The sequence below is a fragment of the Anastrepha obliqua genome, chromosome 5 (assembly GCF_027943255.1).
Source record: "Anastrepha obliqua isolate idAnaObli1 chromosome 5, idAnaObli1_1.0, whole genome shotgun sequence".
Lineage (NCBI taxonomy): Eukaryota > Metazoa > Arthropoda > Insecta > Diptera > Tephritidae > Anastrepha > Anastrepha obliqua.
This window is the reverse complement of record NC_072896.1, coordinates 116982714-117007266: the sequence shown is the minus strand read 5'-3', so window position 1 is coordinate 117007266 and position 24553 is coordinate 116982714. Positions and strand designations below refer to the sequence as shown.

General features: G+C 38.4%; 1 protein-coding gene across 4 annotated transcripts in view; it reads right to left on the bottom strand.

Annotated features, from left to right (window-relative positions):
• Window positions 1-14334: 14334 nt before the first annotated feature.
• Window positions 14335-24553, bottom strand: part of LOC129248552 (uncharacterized) — a 59811-nt gene continuing 49592 nt past the window's right edge. For all 4 annotated transcript variants that reach the window (XM_054888144.1, XM_054888141.1, XM_054888140.1 and 1 more), the window contains exon 3: window positions 14335-15649. In XM_054888144.1, the coding sequence (XP_054744119.1) occupies window positions 14555-15649 (1095 nt within the window). In that variant the 3' untranslated portion in view covers window positions 14335-14554. The remainder of the gene's footprint in view (window positions 15650-24553) is intronic.

The window sequence follows — 24553 nt, the reverse complement described above, 5'->3', positions numbered from 1 at the left end:
TCTTTTCAAGTACGACTCTTGATGGCTTGGAGTCAAGGAGCATGAAGAGAATCGTTGGATCGAAATCTATGCCTTCTCTGTTTTCCAATGCCAGACAGGGGCCGTACCAGTTCACATTGTGTTTCAGCCTGCAGATGGCCTTCAAGCCCTCTTCTTGGATGAAAGCATCAAGTCGTGGCAGACCAATCAGAGCATCTGATGCCGGGCCTGAAGTAGTCGGAAAAGCTCCGGTGTAACAGATGGCCACAGTGCGATAAGGTCCTCCTGACTCCCACGAGAGAGAGTTAAATTTGGGAGCACCAGTGCCCATCGAGGATCCGTTGGCTTCTGTTGGTGTGACTTCCGCCGATCGAGGCCTTTTGGAGGATACAGACGCAGAAGGGCCGACAGAGCCGCCTGAAGATTTCTCCCGCATGAGCCTTGCCCGCCGCTTTCTCCTTTCCATTCTTGCCACACTCTTCGATATCCCAGCTTCTTTGGGAGAACGTGCTGCCACCGAAGCAGCCTTACAACTCAGGCCCTCCGGTTTTTCCGTCTCTGAAGAAGAGGACATTGCGATAGCAACCCCCGTCTCCTCCTCAATGCGCTCTCGCTCATAGAGCTGAGAGACTTGGGTAATGATTGGGACCTCCAGAATCCATGCCCCTGCCGCCGAAGCTTGAAGATTGCCACTTGTGAGGGTTCCACCTGGAGTAATTAATCCATCGTTTTCCATTACCTTTTCGGTTTTGTTCGGGACTCGTCCCTAGCCAGTTTGGTTCGCGGATGGCACCCTGATTCTATGCCAACTTTGAGTCATCACACGAGTGTTGGAACCTAAACCAGCTGGGAAGGCCTACTTCCCTATCCACCATCTGGAATGCACCCGATTGGAGATCAGGCAACTCCACACGGGACCCAAGAACTTGAAGACTTATTTTTTTCAAAAAAAATTTGTTTTAATCGCAAAAATAAATTCATGTTTTATTAACATGCCCCTTGTCCCGAATCTTCTGATACCAAAAAAATACGCAACTCCGAGTTGATTAGAGTTACCAATGAGGTCGAGATTGCCTGTGAAGTGTTAAGAAGGAAATAACAATGGATCAGTCACATACTTCGAAAGAATGACGACAACGTAGCCAGGCATGCGTTACGGTGGAACCCGTTCAAACAAGTAAGGAGTGCAGTTGGAAGACTTCGTATAACTTGACGAAGATCAACATGAAATTGCAACTCTCGGCTTATCATAGAGCGAATTGAGAGTCAATGGCATTCTGGAGTAGTTGACGCCCTAAGCTCTACTAGGAGTTAAAAGATAGCATATATATGTATGTATATTACATTGCCACGTGCACCATTTTCGGTACACCAAGATTAATTTTTTATATTTAAAAATATAAAATCTAATATTTATTTAATTATGTGACGTAATGAAGACAAAAACGCTTATTGTATGTCACATATTTATATACAAATATAAAATTTTGCTTTTGATACATTAGATTTACGTCGAGCTATTATATTTACTCTATAATTCACTCTGATTTCAGTCGAGTTTGAAAAAGGATTTTTGCCTTTTTCAACCAGAACTGTTTTTTAAATGTGCCATTTTTATTAGAATATGCAATTACATTATTAATTTGAAAACTGGTGCCATAATGTCTTGATCAGCTGAATATCTTAGATCAGAACAACCAGGTACGCATCCTATGGGTTGCAGGCTGCGTAGAAATTACCCTGGGGGGAATGGAAGATAAATTTGTGAGCAGAAGGGCCCCATTTAAGGGCTCAGAGCTACAAGTATTTTGTGGCGTATTCATCTGTTCTTCAGGAAGTAGAGAAAATACAAAGACGATCATACTGGAACAATCGATCGAGCTTATTGCTGATAGGTAGCTTTAACCCAAACCGACTTAAATATAGTATGGCATTCAAAAACACAACCACAAATAATTTAAGAATCGTCATAGAAATATCCTGTAGACTTATTGAGGAAGCTTAGCTCACAATATTACTCTGAAGATGGCTCAATAGATTTTGTAGATCACAGTGCTAAATCCCGTAATAATACTAAATAATAATAAAAATTTCTATTCAATGCTTCTTCTTAGTTTGACAGACAGCTTTGGGATCCAAGTCATGCACTTCAGCTTCCTTATATAATGTTTATTCCGGCATAACAATCGGAAGCATTACATGGGAGGATTTATATATTGTATTATATAATATATGATATTTGGGCATAAGTAGAGCTAAAGGGTTAGAAAGCATAAAAGATAGAAATTTCATACAAGAGACTACCACAAATGGTATTTGAAAAGATCGTGAAGTTCCAAATAGAGGGGGTTTACTGTATTACCATACATGTACCTCATTTATCACATGTATTTACATATATGTGTATGTATGTATTTAATAGAAAGTGGTGCTGTTATTACTTAAAACGGTAACAAACTTCGATGTGAACTTCAAGTTGTTGCAATAATCCTTTGTTGGATTCTGAGTGGCACTGAAGGAGCAGAAACATATATATGTATGTATGTTTGTATTCTATATAAGAGGCACATATATATATATATATATATATAAATATGTATGTGTGGACAAGTCTACCTATACTATACCTCGACGAATGCAGAAATTCGCTAAGGGAACTTTGTATTTTGAATTTGTTAAGTTTCACGGTGTGGGTATTTGGAAATATTCTATGAGCCTGTCCAGCCTTTACAGCATTTTTTGTGTAAGTATTTACGTTAAGAAGAATAAAATTTGCAACGATATGAAATGCTGCTTCTGTTTTTAAGGAGATACGAGGAAAAAATATAGTTGGCAATGATAACTTCAAAATTTACGTACATACATATACATTTTTTTTTTTGCTGGAATGTTGGTAGAACTGTCCTCTATACTGTCGCAAAGTTTGGGCGTGATCTGTCAATTAGTTTGCTTTTGACTTTTAATTATATCAGTCAACCGCAGGTATGCTCTGCGATTTTCACTGTGGATTAAAATATCGAACTGACAATTTGTCTTTAATTTTGTGTTTTGAACGGGACTTCGTGTGCCGAATCGTTGAAAATGTTGCAGAAAGCCTATGGCGAGTGTGCCGAGAAATCGTGGAAGATTTGCTCCGATCGTTTATCCAGCGCACCATAGCAGGTGATGAGACATGAGCTGAATGACGCTATCCATTTGAGCCGAAACCCAAAAATCCACGTCAAAGTCGGTGTTCTATGGTAAATAAAGAATATTATTTGGAATATGGATATTGCACCGTATAACGCACCGTCTCACACGCCTCATATTGTGAACACTTTTTTAACCAAAAACCAGACAAATATCATCGAACAACCACCATATTCACCAGGGGGCTAATGTGTTTTTCCTTTTCCCAAAACTTAAATTGGAAATTCGCTGAAAGAGATCTCTTCAAATGCGTTTGAAAATTGCTTTGATGACTAGACTAATCGTTGGCGGATATGTTGAATGCGACAAAATAAATTTTGATGATTAAACAATTATTTTGTATTTTATTGAACGATTCCCGGTACTTTTTTGACAAAATGAATGCAGAGGGAGCGTACGGTATTTGAGGACAACTTTAAAGTAAAGCTAACTAGTTTTTATTTTGAACAACATTTAATGAAAAGTCACGAATATTTTACTCAACATTAACTTATTATAAAGGGTTTTCCAATAAGAGTTGTTATTTTGATATTCAAAGAAAAAAGATCAATGGTTTCGTTGCTTGTGTGGTACGTAGCGCCGTTTTGTTGAAAATAAACGTTGTCCAGATCAATACCATCCAATTCCGGCCGTAATTCGATAGCACAATCCATTCACCGTAACTGTTGCTCCAGCTTCATTTTCGAAAAAGTAAGATGCAATGACTCCGCCGAACCATAAACCGCACCAAACAGTCACATGTTGAGTATAGAAAGGCTTTTCAACAATAACTCTTGGATTTTCTGAGCCGCAGATCGGACAATTTTGCTTGTTGACGAAGCCACCGAGGTTTAAATGGGTCTCAGCACTCAAGATGGTTTTTCGATGGAATTTCGGATCATTTCCATGCATTTCAACGACCCAATCAGCAAAGACACGACACTGTTGATGATCGGCCGGCTTGAGTTCTTGTGTTAACTGGACTTTATAAGCCTTAAGACCTAAATCTTTATACAAAATACGGTGTAATGACGTTTGTGGAATGTCTAATTTCAAAGAACGACGAGGAATGGACAAACCTGGGTTTTCTTCAACTCTTTCGGCTACAACAGCAACATTTTCGGCTGTTCTTGAGCGACGTGCACGTGTTGTATTCTTCACATCACTAACTTGTTCCAATCGCGAATTTTTTCACCAATTTCTGTATTGCGGTCCGACAAGGTGCTCCACGATGTCCCAAAAATGTTCGAGTTTTACCCACCGTCTCTGCCAAATTTTCACCATTCTTATAGTGGACTTTAATAATTTCAATGCGTTGTTTAATTTCTATGTTTAAGCGTGTATGGTTCCATTTTTATTAATGGCGCAGTTTCTACTTGTCAAATATCAAAAAATTACAGCTTCAAAAGTTACATCTAACGAAATAGCGGGTTATTCAAAATAACACCTTTATTTAAATTTATAGAATCATTATATATAGAATATAGCGTTAAAGTTATTTAGGCTTATTGTGAAAACGGGTGTTCAAATCAAAATGCATATCGCGCACTTCGAGACCGCACATTTTCACCTCAGTGGATTCGTCAATAAGCAGAATTGCCGCATTTGGGCGAATGATAATCCAAGAGTGATTACCGAAAAACCAATGCACCTAGAAAGAGTGACCGTTTGGTGCGGTTTATGGGCCGGCGGCATCATTAAGCCGTATTTTTTCCAAAATGAGGCCGGTCAGGCAGTTACTGTGAATAGTGTTCGTTATCGTGAGATGATAACGAACTTTTTATGGCCCGAATTGGAAGATATGGATGTGGACGATATGTGGTTTCAACAGGACGGTGCCACTTGTCACACAGCTAACGAAACAATGGCTGTATTGCTCGAAAAATTTGATGGCCGAATAATCTCACGGTGCGGCGATGTCAATTGGCCGTCAAGATCATGTGTTTGACACCCTTGGACTTCTTTCTTTGGGGTTATTTGAAAGAAAAGGTGTACGTCGATAAGCCAGCAACAATTCAAGAGCTAAAGGATGAGATAATTCGGCACATTAACGGCATAGAACCTCAATTATGCCTCAGCGTCATCGAAAATCTGGACCATCGGATGGAGGTGTGCCGCCGAAACCGTGGAGGCTATTTGGCCAATATTTTGTTGGATAGGTAATTGACCCATACCAGTATTATCATAATAAAGAGAAATGACAATAATTTCCTAAATAAATTGTATTTTATTCAAAATCAACACCGGCCCTTGAAACTTAACCACCCTTTATAAGTTAAGGTAACAGAGCCGTACAAACTATATGTTAAAGCTGCTGCCTAATATTTCAGAAAACCATGCTTTTAAACTGAACTAAGAGCTTGTCTTTGCACTAAGAGTTTGCTTTTGCATTCAATATTGCACTCAAACTCAGTTGCAAATACTTTACAGTTATTAATGCAATTAAAAAAAAGCAACACTCACTTCCCAGTACATTAATTTCCCGCCAAAACCTGCAGCTACCAATACAACAACAAACCTGGTTCGCGCAAGAGCTGACAGTGGTCTCTTAAGGGGATTCAAGTGATAGTAGGGCATTAAGTAATTGTGAGTAAAGCGATTAACATCGCAGTACGCGAAAATAAAAACATCAAACATTTTTATAAATTAATACATGCGCTTAATAACTGTCGTAATTTCTAGATATGGCAACTCGTACCTTCTGGCAACTTCTGTTTTGCCATCTGGTATCAAGACGAATTCAAGTTTTTTTTTAGTATCTCACTCGTCCGGTTTTCGTTGTCAGTTGGTTCGCGAACTTTCGTGATTTGTTACAAAATAATCCCATATTTTAATAAAAATGGAACATTTTAAAATTTACCACTCACTTTTCGGTCCAGAAAGACGATTACGCCTGATTACAGAAAGCTGGTCAGTTAGAATAATTCCGAACCCTTACCCAGTCTTTATCACCTAATCACCCCTCTTTAGCGTAGCTACTTAGCTTTTCCTTGGTACCTAGACTGCCTACTTCCTCGAAAAAGACACAGTTTGAAATCTCAAGTGTGCTCTTTGCAGTGCTAAACATTCGCGCAAAAAATTTTGAATGTATTCACCTCCACTTCCTCATATACAAAAGTGTATCTAAATGCTATAGATTAGCCTGAATGTTTTTGTTTTTTGTTTTTTATTAAAATATTTTTGCACAAAAATTATTAATGAATTAAATTTAATTTCGGATTCAAAGTTTTAAAACGGAAATAAATTCTTATTATCAAATTTCATGAAAGCTGAACCCAGTTTTCTTCGTGAAAAGTAATCGATAAATGTTGAAGCGCCTTCATGATACTTCTGCTTCGATGAAATTTTCCTCAACAAATCTGGTTTTTCTTTCAAATAGTCGTAGAACTTAAACTGAAACTGCTTTATTCCAAATTATGTCTAGTGACCAAGGTACACATCAGCGTTTTGAAACGGGTTTTTCGGTGGTCCAATGACTCTTACGAAAATACTCGTTCGATTAGCGTTAAAATCCGTGATGGAACAAAAACAAATTCAATGAGAATACCGAATTCTGTGAATCAATTGAAACACAGAAGAAAATATTAGAAACACAGATAGTTTGCCTTCACTGCTCCATTCCAAAAATTTTTTTTTTCGGGCGTCCATGGGGACTAGGATTTGCTCAAAGGGGAGTTTCCTCCACGGTGAGGTGAAAATCGTCACACCAATGCCATTCAAATTTCAATGAGCGATGAGTGTGCGTGCGTGTATTTATTTTTTCGTAAACGCGCTGCTATTTATTACCAATGCCTGGATGAGGCTACTCTTCCAATTTGTAATGAATTTCCTTCCGTATCCATGCAATACGAGTAGAGATGCCTACCGTTTTGTATAAACTTGTATTTGCTATCAGGTATTGAATACATCGGTGATTGTGTGCAGATTGTTATGAAATCACGATTTTTACGATAACTATAATAAATACGTTCAAGAGACTTGTTTCAAAGTTTTGGTTGCCGAACTCAAGTTAAGTATTAAAAATTACCTTAAGCGGACCCGGTCGTCTAGAAATTAAAAAAAATCAATTTTTTGTTTTTTGCTATATTTTGAAAGTATAGTATCTTAGGAATATACTGTGAAATTTGCATGTCCAAATTCCCAATATTATAGCTTCTACCGCCCATTAACGAGGTAGATAGCGGTCTGCGCGCTCCTGTACCTCAAACTTTAAAATTATTTATCTCGAAACATCTTTTTTCGGTCTGGTGTTGTCAAAAAACTATTCAACCAAATCGTCTGAAGAATTCAAAACCACGCCTCTTCTTTTTTCTAGTACGGGACATAGCTACAGTCATGGTAGGTGAGATGGCAAGAGTACCCCAGGTACACCTCAAGTAGCACTTACGTGCTAAATTTTGATACCATAATGTGGACCACCACCTGTGAAAAGATTAAGAGAAAAAACCATCTACAGCTATCCAGTGCTGTTGATGTAGTGGAGGAAAGAAAAGGGATCTAGGCTGGAGAACTTCTTCAAGTCATACCCAAAGGGCACGCTAAGGAATCTCAAGCGCCTAGCCGCCAGAGCCGGACAAAGTGTTCCACAGTTATCTGTTTTTTCTCTCTGCAGGATCCCCACAGCTTCTGCAATAGGGGTTGTACGGAATTCCAAGCTTCTCAACATGAGTACCGATCACCCAGTGACCAGTGAACACCGCAATGAGTTTGGAAATTGAATGGTGGTATTGAGGTCATAGTGTTTTCGAAATAGCACACGATGAGACAGACCTCCATTTGTCTTGCGCTTTTTTTAGAAAAAAAATGTGTAGTTTCCCTTTAACGACGGCCAAGGGGACACCGCTGCTTGAGGAGGAGACAGCTGGAACCGGTTCGGCCGACCCCTTCCATGGAAGCTCATCGGCAATTTCATTTCCCTCTATATTCCTGTGCCAGATAAGAGAAATTTTTCCGGCATGTTCGTGACGTTAACCAGAAGAGAGCTGCAATACGGCGACGACAGGGTCTTGATCGCAGCTTGACTATCGGAAAAAATATTAATGCCTCCCTCCAATAGCGATCCCGAAGCACTTTGCATGCAGGATCGCGAGGACCTCTGCTTGAAAAATGCTGCTTGTTTCCGGCAGTTTAAAGGAGACCGAAATGCTGGCTGATTTAGAGTAAACTACCACTCCCACTCCAGACTCCATTTTGGATCCGTCAGTGAAAACAGAGGTACCTATATCCGTACTGACTCTCCCCTCTTTCCAATGAGAATGAGAGAGAGAAAGAATATATATCTAAATAAATTCACAACATTTGCAGAGAATACAAATAGACAAAATTTACAAAAAACGGAGAAGGGTCGACCGGTGTAGGTAAACGCCGGACACAAACTGTGGGTAACAACGCGCACTACAAACGCAGCGATTCCAGGACCGCAGGAACGGCACAAATTACCGCAAGGCAATACCAATACATTCCACGACGGAATGGATAGCACTTTATAGTACGCACAAGCACTAGCCAGGAAACGAAAATAAGCGCCAAAAAGTAGGCAGTGTTATTTCTCACTAGAAATTAGCAACCACAAAGAAAACCTCAGGAAAAATAGCCTAAAGTGTATCTAAGATATATATGTATGTATAATAGGGCGGGTCGATTTAAAAATCGCTCATTGCTCTGTGAAAATCGTATTCTAGGGATCAAAATAAGAAACTTTGCTGAAGGAACCATACCTCTAAAACGAATTCTGATGTCCCAAAATTTGGGTCGAACGAAAAATCCCACTTCGACCCATTTAGAGTGCTCCAATCGAGTCCAAATGTATGACCGACCCCCACTAACTTTGGACGGCCCATCCACCCATGCCAGTGGCACAACCCCTGGAACTCCCCTGGGGAGTTCCCTATACAATAATTTGAAAATATCACCATTTTTGGCCTTTACATGAGAAAAAAAAACTAAAAAGTCCGACCCTAATAGGGAGACATCAGAATTCGTTTTAGAGGTATGGTTCCTTGGGCAAAGTTTCTTATTTTGATCCCTAGAATATGATTTTCACAGAGCAACGGGCGATTTTTTTGCCTCCCCACAAATCGACCCGGCCTAACGTTCATACATTCATGCATATATCGCACCCTAAATACAAAAGGGTCACAACTCAAAATTTTCCACACTCGAGCCTGACTTGTTTACAGTAGCACAGAAAACAAACTATGTGACATATCACGCTGAAATTTGCCATCTAAGCTTATAACAGTCCTACCAAAAAACAAAAAATTTATTTTTGCCATATGTCATCCGGACCGTTTTATTGACAACGTCTCGTTCATATTTGAGCAGAAGGAACATTTTGAGTTGTGACCCTTTTAAATTTAGGGTGCGATATGCGCGAGCACAGAGCTCCCTTCTTGTTTCCGTGTACTTTTGTCTTTCACCAGTCGATATTCCTAATATTGTACTTAGAAAAACACAATATGTACTTTGATAGACGCAAAAGCAACAGCAAGCGCAACGCGATGGCCGCTTTGCCACCATACATTCTAAAATGTTCTAGAACACAACAAAAACACATATAGTACCTCACATGCGCATGTCGCCCAAAGCTAAAATCTAAGCCTAGCGACTACAAAAACAAAATATGTACATTCGTAGACGCAGTCGCAGCGGCCATGATTCTATCAGCGACGGCGCTGAACAATTTAGAACAACAACAAAAAGTTCATTCATAAGTTCGAGCTCATATTTCAATTTCATTCATAAAACGAGCCGCCCATATGCCAATTTTCGCGACCATTCGAAAATAGTCAATATTGGAATATATTAACATTCTCTGCTGATAGAACTCAGCGCAATAAGTTAATATGAAAAAGCAGCACTTCCGTTGAAAAACTCTTAACTCCAGAATTAGATGTCGCCAACAATGCCTTAATATTAAAGACGCGAACCGTTCTATCAAAGTCACACAGTGAATCTTCACACATAGATGTCGCTGAAAGAGTACAAAATTATACACAGTTTTCCAAAAGGTTGTGTCTTCGCTAATATTGAATTAAACAAAGAACGTAAATGTATAAGGAGCAACAACTCGCTGGAATGAAAATTATCGTAAAACCTAAGATCGTATCTGAAACGGACTGTGCTTAAGGACGAACTTCCGTTTTGGCGGAGGGGACAGAAACCGCAGACCGAACTAAGAACTCAGTTATGAATCGTAATAGGGCAAAAATGGTAGAATGCAAGATTGCGCCCATCAGAGAGACGCGTCGTCACACCGGTAGAGTTGCGCGAGAGAAATGTGAAAATTCAAACAAAAATGCAAGAAGAAGAAAAGATTAAGCAAACAACACACGAATAAATTGTACAAATGCTACGTCAAAACCATAGCGATTTTGTCAAATTATCGTTTCCACGGCAGTCGGTTCTACGTTACCGAAACGGCCAAGGTATGTCACTCCAGCAGTATTCCCTGTATGTAAGTATGGGGAATGTTTATGCTGCTACAATAACAACAAAGGGCAACCCAGGACGGAGTAACCTGGAGTTTGCGTACGAGGAGTATCGACCCCAACTAAGGGACCATGGCGAGGACGAAGAAGAAGAAGAGGAGATCGTGGTTATAGGGACATTTAATTTTTCACTATTGGGTGGTTGACGGTTGATGCAAATTGAAGAAAGACGACAAATGCGCGCACTTGAGGCATAGCGGCTAAAAGTGCTGAAAATCAAAACGTTCACTGGGCGCATTTGAAATGGTGTATCCAAAACTAGTGTAACTACTTTTTTTAAGCTTCATTAATGAATTGTTATTTCGAAATTAATTCTGCTTCTTAAATGGCGCGATAACCGCTTATGCGATTTTGGTCGTTTTCCTTAGTTCGTTTGCAGAGGTCGTAATCAGTATACGAAGTTCTCATCTGAGGCTTTTTACATCTTTTAATTGGAGGGCATTTTTCAGTGGGGTGTTCCAAACCCAGCGCACAACCCGCTAAACTGGAATGATTCGCCTTCTCACGTTGGCTCACTCCGAATGGGTGTTCAGCAGCTACCCAGAGGATACTTGCGCTAATCCCAGAAGTTGTGAGATGCTTGAACCATATGCAGAAGAATCGTCCTGGCCACTCCCAAGCGAATGGCGATCAGTAACTTTCCCCACTTGCGTGGACTTCTACACATGGAACCATCTTCCTCGAAATTAATTCACAATATTAAATTACTTTCATCAGAACAAATTTAGATAAAGTTTTGGGCTTTATATTTTACATTCCATGACCCAATGAAATCTTGCGCTGAACGCAAGAAGAGCTTGCAGAGTTGAGCTTGCAGTTGAGTTCATAAAAAGCTATGCAACTTAGTGTCGTATGAGTAGAAGCATCGCAACGACGATAGACAATTTTGCAGGATAGAAATGCTTCTTGAATACTACAGAAAATCATTTCAGCAGAGAGGTGAAAATGGTTACGAAAAATTGGTGATCACTCTAAGCGAAGGAAATCATATACAAAGTTCAACCAATCTAGAACATCGATTCTCATGTCGAATTGTATACTATTGGTGGGCGAAACTATCACCGCGATTGTAACACCTTCAACAGGTTGTGTACAACATTTTTATGGTGCTTTAAATTTCAGAATTCCTAACATCTTCTTCTTCTTCTTAGCGTCACAGTTCTTGGTGAACCACTTCTCTCCTATATTGCACGCGAATTTTCTAAAGATCAGCTTTTACATCTTCTAGTCACCTTTTTCTCGGGTGTCCCCTTTGTCTTTCTCTCGTTGATCGTTCTCTTGGCGTTCTAGCCACATGTCCCAGCCCTCTAAGTCGTTGAGACTTAATAAATCTTATTATAGTTTTTTTCTTAACTATGTCTTCCAGTTCGGCATTGTGCCTAATGCGTTAAGTGCCATCTACCAGTCTAAGCGGACCATAGATCTTTCGGAGCACTCTTCTTTCAAAGCACATTAGCTGTTTTGTCTCGTTAGCTTTCTGCGTCTATAGTTCACAGACATATATGTATATGTAAGCACAGGTCGTATCAGTGCTTTATACATTCTTAATTTTTGCCCACGCGATAATATTTTAGATCTGAGCAATTTTTGATTAGCATTAAATGCTTTGTTGGCTGCCCGTATTTTGTCATTGATTGCTACCGACATGGCTTGGTTGGCTGATAATGTAATGCCCAAGTAGGAGAACTTATTTACACAATGGAATGTGTATGCCCATACTCCAGATCATTAGATACAATGTTTGATCTTAATCGGATCATATATTTTGTTTTTTCTGCATTAATTATCAGTCCAGCTGGATGTATTCTTTCCTCCAGCTTTTTGAACGCAGCCTGCAGCTCATTTCTAGTTTTTGCCATTTGGGATGGCTTGTTGTAGATGCTTCCATTCGTGTTTATTTCGTTTAGTATTGCATGTAACACCAGGATAAATGTCAGTGTTGAGAGGGAATATCCTTGTTTAACTCCTGAGGCAATACGATTCCATACATTCTCCTTGCTCTATAACTTTTGCTGTCGTATTTGTAAGGGTCACAATAGCAAGTTCAATAAGCTTTGTTGGTATGCCTATAGATTGCAACAAGTATTTTTTTTTACTTCGGTCTATGCTATCAAATGCCTTCTGAAAATCGATAGATAGACAGTGAATATCAATGTCGTATTCATATAGGTTGCAAAGGTTTGCATGACTATGAAGCCCTGGTCGATCCTCGACCAGTTGGCTCTAAAGCCTGTTTGGTAATCATCTAGTATTTCTTCAGCGTATTGGCTCAGCCTTAAATGTAATATATTTGTGAAGACCTTGTACCCTGAGTTCAGCAGCGATATGCCTCTGTCATTTCGACAATTTGCTTTATCGCCTTTTTTATGTATCGGAACAATAACTTGTAATATAAATGCATAATTTAGAGCCGCTTCCACTTTCAAAAAATGATTAATTTCAAGAGCGAATTGGCTGAGAAATTACGAGAATATGGGCTTAAGTTTTCATCAAAACAGCGCTCGACATCGTGTTGCGACATGGGCTAAAAAGTAATTACCAAGCATTAAATGCTTAGTCTTATCTCACCCGCCTTATTGGCCAAACCAGATCCTTTCTGATTTTTAATTGTTTCGGTCAATACAGAACGCTGTTTCGGGAATATGTTAAACTTTTACTGAGGACATCAGAAACTGGTTTCTTGGTGTCGAAACTTGAACATGTTTTTGGAAATATATACAAAAATTATCAGTACGAGTAAGATGAATTCCGATTGACAATAATTTAAATAATCATTGATGTGTAATTGCAATAAAACCATATTTTAGCAACTTTGACTTATTTTGAAGTTATAGTTGCAACGAGTTGATGCATATACCTCTTCTTGCATATACAATAAAAAAATTCGAGCCGTAGCGAAAAAAAGTTGTAAAAAATCAACGGTATTTTGTAGTCACTTGAAACTTGCACTTTTTTACTATATAATTCAATGCGCTATAAAACTTCGTATCCAAAAAAATATTTAAAATTCTGGTTAAATGGATGAAATTAAAAAAAATAATTGTTTTAAACTTTTGTACTAATTTATAAACTCTTCGTTATATGGCTTTTGTTGTAGTATGAACTATATTTTTATAAAAAAAATAGTAGTGTGTTTATAATTTTGTAACGGGTGTATATGAGAGGAACTATGAGTTCTGCGAATTAAAAATATGAATACGACCAGCAGTAGCTGAATGAGTAATTGCTTGTTTTCTTCTTCTTTTTCTTGATAGATGCGACAAAAAGCCAAGTCCTTCTCCACCTGATCTTTTCAACGCAGAAGAGGCTTCCTCTTACTCTACTAAAAATAGCTGGTACCATCGAATACTTGTAGAGCTGGAGCGCTTCTATTCATTCGGTTGACTTGGCCAGCCAAAGAAGCCGCTGGATCTTTATTTACTGCACTATGTCTATGCCGTCGTAAAGCTCATACAGCTCACTGTTTCATCGTCTACGATATTCGTCATCACCAACGTGCAAAGGTCGAAAATATTCCGCAGAAACTTTCTCTCAAATACTCCAAGGGATGCCTCATCAGATGTTGCTTGTTTTCAGCCACCCCAAAATAGCTTCCATTCTAAACAGGGGCACAGAGGTTCCGTAACTTACGTTCATAATAGAAAACATCAAAGCCTTAAAATCCTTCATTTTATTTTATATATTTTTTAACTGTACTTTTATTAATTTATTTATTTATTCATAGGTACATATATACATTTGTGTGTACATACTCTTCGTAGGTGTGTCAGCTATAGAAACTTGCTATTATATATCTTTATAACTTAAATCTAAAGTTGGCAGCAAAATATTTTACAAAAAAATAATTAAAAATAATCAAATAAAATTAAAAATTTCTTTACGGCAAATGTCCAACATGACCAAGACCTTGTGGATGTTCATTTGAAAAGGATGCGGTTGTTTGGATCCTCTAGTGGCCCATGTCCGAAGTGCAGTGGATCGCGTTGTGATTCCGAGCGAGTGCGCGCGTTTCTAAGGTCAGCCAAGTGTTGTTGTGTGGTTACAAAGTTCAGCGAACCAGAGCCCAAAGACACAGTGCCATCGGGCAGACGTACAAAACCGATGCCTCCCGAACCCAATGCGATAGTATCACCACGTGGTCTACCCCCCTGCTGCGCTAAGCGCAGTTGCTCGCGCAAAATTGCATTGGCCGTCGTATCCAGTTGCATGGCAGAAGGTAGTGGTGCAATAGCACCAGTGCCAGAAGCACCCACTTGTGCGCGATAATTGTTGACAAAGGATTGCGAGAGGAACGGCTTAGTGTCCTGCGAGATGTCATTGTCGACGAACTCTACTACGGCGTATTGCTTCAACTGGCGGCCATTAACGACATAGAAATCACTATCAGGTCCTGTGGCATAATTAAGTACCGGCTGTTTGCCGAATGGCACACGCAGCGGTTGTGGCGCTGCCTGTTGCAGTGAAGCAGGCACAAAACGTCCCGGTGCAGATGGCGCTGAAGCGGCAGTGGCGGGATAATGGAAACCGACAAGTGGGGGAGCTTGTTGTTGTTGGGGACCTGGTGCAGCATTACGATTAACGAAACCAGGACGCAACTCAAAGCTCGGTTCCCGATAATTACCGGCGAAAGTGTTGAATGGGCCTGGACGGAAGGTGGGTGGACGCGGTTGTGGCGGTGCTGGCTTCGGCGGATGTTGTGTAGCTGTATGCACTTGAACGATTGTCTGAACTGGTGGGCGTGCGGGTTGTCCAGTAGGAAAGAGTGTCTGAACTTGAGGGCGACCGGTGGGCAATGCGGGCAGAGCAGGAACTGGTGGTAATGGCGCTATTGTTGGGATGGGTGCAAAGTAATGGCCAGAATTACTGCTGGGTGCAGAGGGTGATGGCGCTGATGGCGCTGATGGCAGTGCGGGTGGATCGTAATGATAACCGTTGGCGTTCACATGGCTGAAGAGCAATAAGAACATAGCGGCAGCAGCTAAGCGTTGAATGGACGATGTTGCGCTCGTCATCTGGATGGATGAGAAGAAGAAGAGGGAAGAGAGAAAAAAGGGCAAGATTAAAAAAAAATCAACTTTTAAATAAATAACTATTTAAAATTGTATCTTAGCTAAACATACTTTGCAAAGAGGTGCATGGAGATTATTAAGGCAATTCTAAAAAAGTTCGCTGTTTAAGTCTTTTGTTGGCCCGAGTAACAAATTATTTTCTTGATATCAGCAACTTGAGCACGCACAAATGAGAGTACATCAACAGTTGGGCAAGTTTTGACTACTTTTATTTATAAAAGTATCGCCCATTGTCTAACAACAACTATATACAGTCAACGTCAAAAGAAAGTGTACACCACATTTTGATACATTTTTACTATTTGATTAATTTGAAATTTCAATTATTGTTGTATAAAAATATAATTCATACCAAAACAAGAAAGCAAAGTTTCGAACTATGTATAAAATTTGTAAAAATTCGGCAAATTTTCATAAAAATTTCAAACTATATACTCAGAAGCTTTAGAAAAATTTCGGGTATGCAGTTTTATAGCTCATTTAATTTTTGTATTGTATAATAAAGTGCTTAAAGTGTGTTAAAAAATTTCGTTGATTTTTAACAACTTTTGTTGGGTTTTTTTTCCATATGAAAAAATGAAGAGCAGGCGTTCAATGGAGAAACTGTAAGATGCTACGTCTGAAAGAAATTCTCAAAAATCAGATTTTTGACCTACTTGCAGCTTACACTTTGTTGTATCAAAATTCAATGACCTATAAAATTGTATACGCGAGCTTTCTCCAAAAATTCTGAGTAAAAAGTTCGAAAATTTGTTGAAAATTTGCCGAATTTTTACAAAGTCTGAAACTTTACTTATATAGTGCTTGTTATGGTATGAACTACATAAAAACAATTTAATTGATATTTCAAAATAAATAAATAAATGGTCAAAACTACAATATGAGAAGCTGGAATGTAACTCTGGGTTAGAGCTTCAGAGTTAACTTAGATTCGCAAAAGACGCAGACTTATTACAAGATGCCCTACTATAGAGAAACGTAAAGGTCCATCTGCCAACACTAAGGACCAACAGGTCTATGTGATGGCTTTCCGCCAGCCTGGTCAATCTAACCTAACCCATCAATATGTTGGTGTACCCACGCTGACGGTGTATTCAAAACTCAAATTTAATAAAAAAAAATAGAAAAATTTCACAAGCCTTACATTCCTTTTCAAGGGTCTTAATTATAATTTCTAGAATTTTTTTTTATTAAATTTTAGTACAATGAAGTGCAAGTTTGAAGTTGCTAACAACTTCGTTGATTTATTATAAATTTTTTACTTAACGTTATTGTTAATTTTTTCCATATAAAAAAAATTTGGTGCATTTGCTATCCTCCTCTCATCCCAATTCCACTTTTCTATCTCAGCATGATTTTTTCCCCCCTCTCTGTGTTACTCTGTATGATATCACAAAGAATAAATTTGATTTCTCGTCCGAGTGAGGTCTTGCGAGGGCTGCCATTTAACCTAACCTAACAAAAAATGTATTAATTAAAAAAAACCAATGCGATTTTTGCACAATTTCAAACTTGCACTTTCTACTACTAAAATTTAATAAGCAACAAAACTGCACACAAAATTCTTTTCTAGAAACTCTAATTAAAACCGTGAATTAGGGTTGTGAAGTTAGTCGAATTTTTACAATTTTTGTACAATTTTTGAAATTTGGATTTACTAATTTTTTGTTAGAAAATGAACTACACTTCTATGAAAAATTATAAATATAATAATATAGGACTATGAATAAGTTCGTGCGGTTTTTTTCGAAATTTGAAACTTTATTGACGTAAAATGGTTACAAATTTAATATTCAAAGTATTGTCCATCGCTTAGTACTACTTTTTCCCATCTTTCTGGCAATTCACGGATTCCCTTTGTGAAAAATTCGGTCGGTTTTGCCGCAATCCACGAATCGATCCATTTTTTGAATTCATCGTAATTACGGAAGTGCTGGTCAGCCAGGCCATGTTGCATCGATCGGAAGAGATAGTAATCGGATGGCGCAAGGTCTGGACTATACGGCGGGTGGGGTAGGACATCCCATTTGAGCGTTTCTAAGTAATATATGTTTTGACCACTTGTGCAACATGTGGCCGAGCATTGTCATGTTGCAAAATAACTTTGTCGTGTCTATCGGCGTATTGCGGCCGTTTTTCTCGCAGTGCTCGGCTAATCGTTTCATTCGGTTTCAGTAGCTCATAATACACAACACCCAGCTGGTCCCACCAGATACACAGCATAACCTTCAGGCCATGAATATTCTGCGCCGACGTCGATGTTGAAGCATGGCCAGGGTATCCATACGTTGCCCGACGTTTTGGATTGTCGTAATGGACCCACTTTTCATCGCCAGTCACAATTCGATGCAAAAAACCCTTTCTTTTGTGCCGTTGAAGCAGTTGTTCGCATGCCATAAAACGGCGTTCAACGTCTCTTGGCTTCAATTCATACGGCACCCAATGGCCTACCTTTCGGATCATTCCCATGGCTTTTAAACGTTTGGAAATGGTTGATTGATCAACTCCCAAAGTTTTTGCAACCTCTTCTTGCGTTTGAGCCGGATCTTGATCGAGCAATTCCTCCCATTCGGTATCCATGAACTTTGGCGGCGCACCCTCGCGTTCTTCGTCTTCCAAGCCAAAATCACCACTTTTAAAGCGTGCAAACCACTTCTGGCACGTTCGCTCAGCTAGAGCATGCTCACCATAAACTTCCACCAAGATACGATGACTTTCGGCTGCTTTTTTCTTCATATTAAAATAATGAAGAAGAATTCCCCGCAAAAACACATTATTTGGCACGAAATTCGACATTTTCAAGTGTGGTAAAAATATTGTTGTTTACGCTTCAAATAAAAAACTTATACTGACGTTTGTGCCTTACGACAGTAGCTCTCCAATGAATGTTTGGAAATGTGGATCGATGGAATAATAATCAAGTTACGCCATTTGTTGTAAAACCGCACGAACTTATTCATAGTCCTATTATTAAAAAAAGTAAGTAAAAGAAAATATTAGTATTTATCAGCAGTAAAAATATTGAGCTGCTATCGTCGCTGTCGCTGTCGCTTGGTGTACATATAATCTGAGTTAATTAAATGCGGCACTATATAAAATAATTTGCCATTACAGTTCAAATACAGTGCGTGCCACAAGAGTACACCCACCCCAACCCCTTCTGCCGCGTAAGCTAAAACAACATTCCAGCTTGGCGCGTTCAGTTTTCTAAATCTTATGGAGCTGAAGTGTTAAAAGGCAAAGCAAGTTTTTCTATTCATTTAATTAATAAAATAAAGCATAATTGTACGCTTTAAATGCGCGATATACTAGCTAAAAATAAGTGCACCTTACACGACAAGTCCAAGCGTTTTATACGCTCGCTGTCATTAATAATTGAAGCAATGGTGAATAGAGAAATAATGCTGACAGCCAATAGTTGTTCTAATCACGTGTAGTGTGCATTTTTCACTACACTTGCGCTGTAGAGTTTTGTCATTGTCATTGACTCTTTCCAATGACATGAATTAATTAGATCATTTGCTATTTCAAACTGTTGACAAAATCAACCATAATTGTGTTTGCTGAAATGCACTTCCAAAGCTTTTGTTAAAGCAAAAAAGGCTAAAGCATTGAATAATATTCATTAAGATTCAATAGCAATGAATAAATAAATAAATAAATAAATAAATAAATCAGTTCATACAAGCATATCCAAATATAGATGGAGGCGCAAAATTGATCATCCTGTTAATCATATTTAGCACTTGTAAACTGGACAGTTTAATTATACAAGCAGACTAGCATTGGAGTGCTACGGACCAAATAAAAATTTTCATCGCCCAAAATAATTTTTTTTATTCAGTTGAAAAGTTATTCAAAAACAGAATCTGATGATTAACTTTTCGTTACCTTTCACAATTTAATTTATTTAAGATAATTTATAAGGCCTAGCCTCTACTTATAAAGCAACTACTCGAAGCTGCCAAATCGCATTAACATTCCCAGTAAAAAATTCTAAATTATTTTTAATTATCCCACTTAAATTCTTCTCCCTTAGACTTTGATTTTTCTTACGTAAGCTCTACTTTTAAGGAGTTACTCATAAGACTTTTGTCATAAGGTCTTTGTTTGTATGTATCTATAATATAGTCTCTAAGCATCCTCTTTGTTGATTAATAAATAAATCCACGTAACATTTAATCAACTCTCCCAAGTGGCTTTCCAGTAGCTTTGGCTGTGCAGGTCTTTGAAAAAGTAGCCCAACACAATCTGACATAGTTTGTTATGACAGATGATTGGACTTTGGAGTTTTCTCTATAGTAACTAAAAAGAAAGCGTTTCTCTGCGCTTGTCAAAATTGACGCAACAGGTGTTAAAAACTAGTTTAGCCTCTTTCCAAATTTGTGCATAAAATTTTTAAATATTTGCACTTAAGGATTCAATGATTCTAATGGTGAAAAATTGTGACTAAGCTTAAAAAAAAGAGTTGCAAGTATCTAAGATATTTTTGACGATCAACGATCTGCTTAACTGCTCGCGATAAAGATTAGTTTAAAGAAGGAATTCCCATCCCACTAACCAGCTTCTCTCCATTAGCAAGCGCATAGATTTCGTCTTGAAAGCTACTATAAGTAATAAGAAGTCTAATAAAATAAAGTGCGTTTGTGTAAGAATCTTCAAACCTCTAATGCAATATTTTTATTGAGTTTAGACGCTTAATTTCGAGGATCTCCAGAACTATTTACATTCAAATTTCTTCAGCATGGACTCATTGATTTTTTTAATAATTTACCACCGAAATTTAACTAGAGAATTTATTATTTACATATCGACCAGTTTCACACAGTGAAACACAGATGGCGTTCAAAGCAGTAAGAAGACGTTGTTCCTAAGCAACGACAGGTGGGCATTCCCACTACTTAGGATGGGTAGCGGCAGGCGAATTACTTACCCTGTCAGAAATCAAAATAGATTAACGAAACTAACTTGTCAAGGCCCTATGCTCCCGAGAGAAGTGAACAAGGAAAACAAAAGAAAAACATCGACAAGTAGCTTGTTTCCTGGTAAGCCCGGAGAAAATTGATTGCGACTGTCCATCAAAGTGCGAGAGGTAATTGAAAAAGAGTATACTTCTAGTGGCTCTACAATTTTTGCAGGAGAGGGAAGTCAATTTGGGAAGGAAATCAGCTTTCTCTAGTATACTAGAGAGACATTAAAATTTGTGTGAGATGGCAGCCGTATTCAAGCGAGTTTTCAGTGCCAAGTTTGACCATAAATATCGAATGATAGAACCAAGTTTGTTAGCGGTTTTTTTAGCGGTCGCCACTTGACACAGAATGTCAACCTGCGAGTGCATTTCCGTCATGAAAAAGGCTCATTTCTGTCATGAAAAAAGGACTTATTATGATCCGGGGGTGTCACATAACTGTAGATCTTGCATTTGTAGGACAACATCAAGACGCACAACATAAGACTCCCTTTCAAAAATTACTAGGATTTTTTAATTTAAATTAGATTTTATTAATTGTTCACCTGCCCTATGGCGTGTGCGCAATAGCTCTGTAAATATGATAGATATTTTTTCGTGTATTTAAAGAATTTAAATTTTTCAAATTTTGTAAAAATTTAGCGAAGTGAACCTTCCATTTTGAAAATATGAACGGCAGTTAACAGGGGCTGGACAAAATTGCCAATACAATCAATAAAAAACTTTTTTTCTCAATTCTTGGACTCCCATCTTGCCTTAATGCAGAAATTTGAGTTTCATTGACAGTAGCATATCTTTATTACACAAATTTCATCGCAATAGGGTAAAAAAAGCGGGGAATTTTAAGCGGTAGACCAAATTTTAATCATATCACGTGCCATTTGACCTGAAGATAGGCACAAGTAAACAATTTCAACGTGCGAGGAAATAACTAAGTAACACCCATTAACATCCTTGCAGAAACTGATAGCCAATTAGTGTAGCCTTACAAAATTATACACTTTTCACAGGCTACCATAGACAACAATTCTAAATTTTTGTTGCTGGTTTTTCTTTTTTTTTTTGCCTCGCTTTATTTCTACCTATATTTGGTAGCTGATTTGTCACCTTTTCGCCGCGTTTGTTTGCCATTTCGACCAACAAAAGCAAAAATTAACAAAACCAAATCAACTTAGCCATTTGGACAAACGATCGCTTGTCCGCCTTGACAGCCAACTCGACAATCCGCTGATTGTAACTACAACGCTTACGATTTGTCTTTGTCGTTAATTTGCCATAATTATGGCGAGTGATTGTGGTGCATTATTTTGCGTCTGCGCCTCAGACAATTCGTTGCTGGCTAATCCCATAGATAATGGCCCAAGCGGGGTGCATAGTGACGGGGCAGGCGTAAAGTCTGTGTGATAAATGAAAATGCCATAAAATAACACAATTACAGCTGTGAAGTAGTGGGGCTACTGAGCTGCAGCTCATTGTTGTAAGTATATATTTTTGTATTTAAGTCAGGCCGAATTTCTACTACAATCGCCGCCAATTGAACTCGATTAAAAGTTTGAGTGCATAAACAAGCAAGCGTCCGACGTGTAACCGGCAATTCTCACACTCAATACTCATACATTATGTGCTTGTATGTGTAAACCATTCACAATTTGTTTACATTTTGCACACAAAATTGCATCTGTTCGCCTATTATTTGCGCATTCATGCTAGCCATTACAACGCATTAGTGGATAGTGCCAAGAGTGTTGGCGCAAATTATATGGCAAATGTCCAAACGAACGACTCCGACGAACAGACTCATTGCAGAGTGCCGGCCGGCTGGGTTTGTCTAATTTGCATTTGACTATGAGAACACCTTCATAAATACATACACACGAGTACATATACTTATATATATGTAGGTACAGGTAAGAAATATTCTACAGTTATTTTATTTTATCATTTAATGGTAGGCGGACAAGTTTGTCGTGCGCCAAGCAACTTGCAATTGCATTTTTTTCCTGCAGTTACCACCAGTTATTATTTTCAGCGTGATTATTAGCAGCTGGTTGGCAATGAATAGGAAATCATAGCAATGTGGTTAATGCATATTTAATTTAATATAATACTAATGACAGTCTTGCAGCTAAGTTTCGCTCCAATTGACTACTGATGTGTTCTGTGGAAAATCGGTTTGGTTGGCTATAAATATTGATTGAATATCTGCTTATTTGTAAACTAACAAAGAAATGAAATGTCGTCCGACTTAAACGCAAAACGTGATGCAGTTGTCTTGAAACAATGGTTTTGCTTGGAGAAAAACTAATTTATTCACATTTTCGAATGAAGTGAATGCTATAAATAAAAGTTGTTCTGAAAAAATACCAAGCCAGAGCACTGGCTTAACAACTTCCGTATCCTCATACAAAGCATTTTGCGAATACGCCACGTAACCGATTTTTTCTTATAAGCTAAACAAAATTCATACAGAATCATCGGCCCTTATTTCTTTCACCGTTACGGTGGATGGTGAGCGCTGTTGAACCATGATGACTGAATTTTTGTTTCCAAAAATTAATCAGCTAAATATTGATGATGGCACAACTTTTCGTACAGTGGGCTTAGCAATCGATTTATTGGAGTGATCGAGTGAAACATGTAATTCGTAGCCGCGACGGACACATGCCGGATATTACAGCGAAGCAACAATATAAAAATAGCCGCAAACCGTCCACCATACAACGTTTTGCTGAACTAATGCAAAAACTGAATATCACATCAGATGCGGTTTTGCTACCAATTCCAGTTTTCCTACCAGGCTTGAATCCAAAAATTATTTTTATCGCGGATTTGCTAAAATTCCCCAAAGAGTCCACCTCCTCTGATGAATACGTCCAACATTTCAATGAAATCGTTGCTCCTTTAAGAAACGAATGGATCTAAAACAGACACCAGTACATCGTTTGCAGTCACAAACCAGCTTGGTGTCACAATCTCAGTCGGGGCTAACTATACTCCAATAATCACCGAAATCCGAAATAATATCGTATCAAATAAAAATTCCAAAAGGGTCACGTGGTTTCGGATCATGCCGGAATACAAGGCAACGAGTGCGCTGATACTAGAACCAAAGAAGCTGCCCAAGAACCCCTTCACTTCAGAGCACATTTTACTACCAAAGATATTCGGAAAATTATACTAAAATCTCTTCAATGGATTAATTATCAAAAGCACTACAAAAAGTACAACCCTACTGGCGTCAAGCCCATATATCCTACACACATGTCTTCCAATAACCTCAAGATATTTACACGCCTTCGAATCGGTCACACTATAGCCACCCATGTTCACATCCTGAACGGCACAGTCAAACCAGACTGCCCTTTTTGCAACTCAGACGACTACACGATTCACACCTCCCCCATACCTGCCCAAGATTGAAATGCACTAGAAATGCAATCCATCCTAAACTTGAACTTTCGAAGTTACTCAACAACACAGATGACAATAGCATTAACTTAATTTGTAAATTTATTAAACTTTGCGAAAATTAGATATACATATATAAAATTATACTCCGGTCAAACTCACACTTCCCACTAATCTTCTAATACTCCCCCAACTGCTCTCTCCCATCATCTTGTATAGTTACTTACCTATATTATTACTCTAGTTAAGATACCATAAGTCGAAGGCCCTGGCAGCCAATGCTTATTCCGTGAGTGGAATAGTTATTAATAACTGTTACTCTTTTAAATAAATAAATAAATACATACAAAAACAAATGCCATAAATTATCTGCCAGATTATATAATAATAAAAAAAAATAAAATTAAAAAACATCCAATATAAGTAGTGCCAAGTATAATTGAGTGCATCATGAGATTGTTTAATATTTA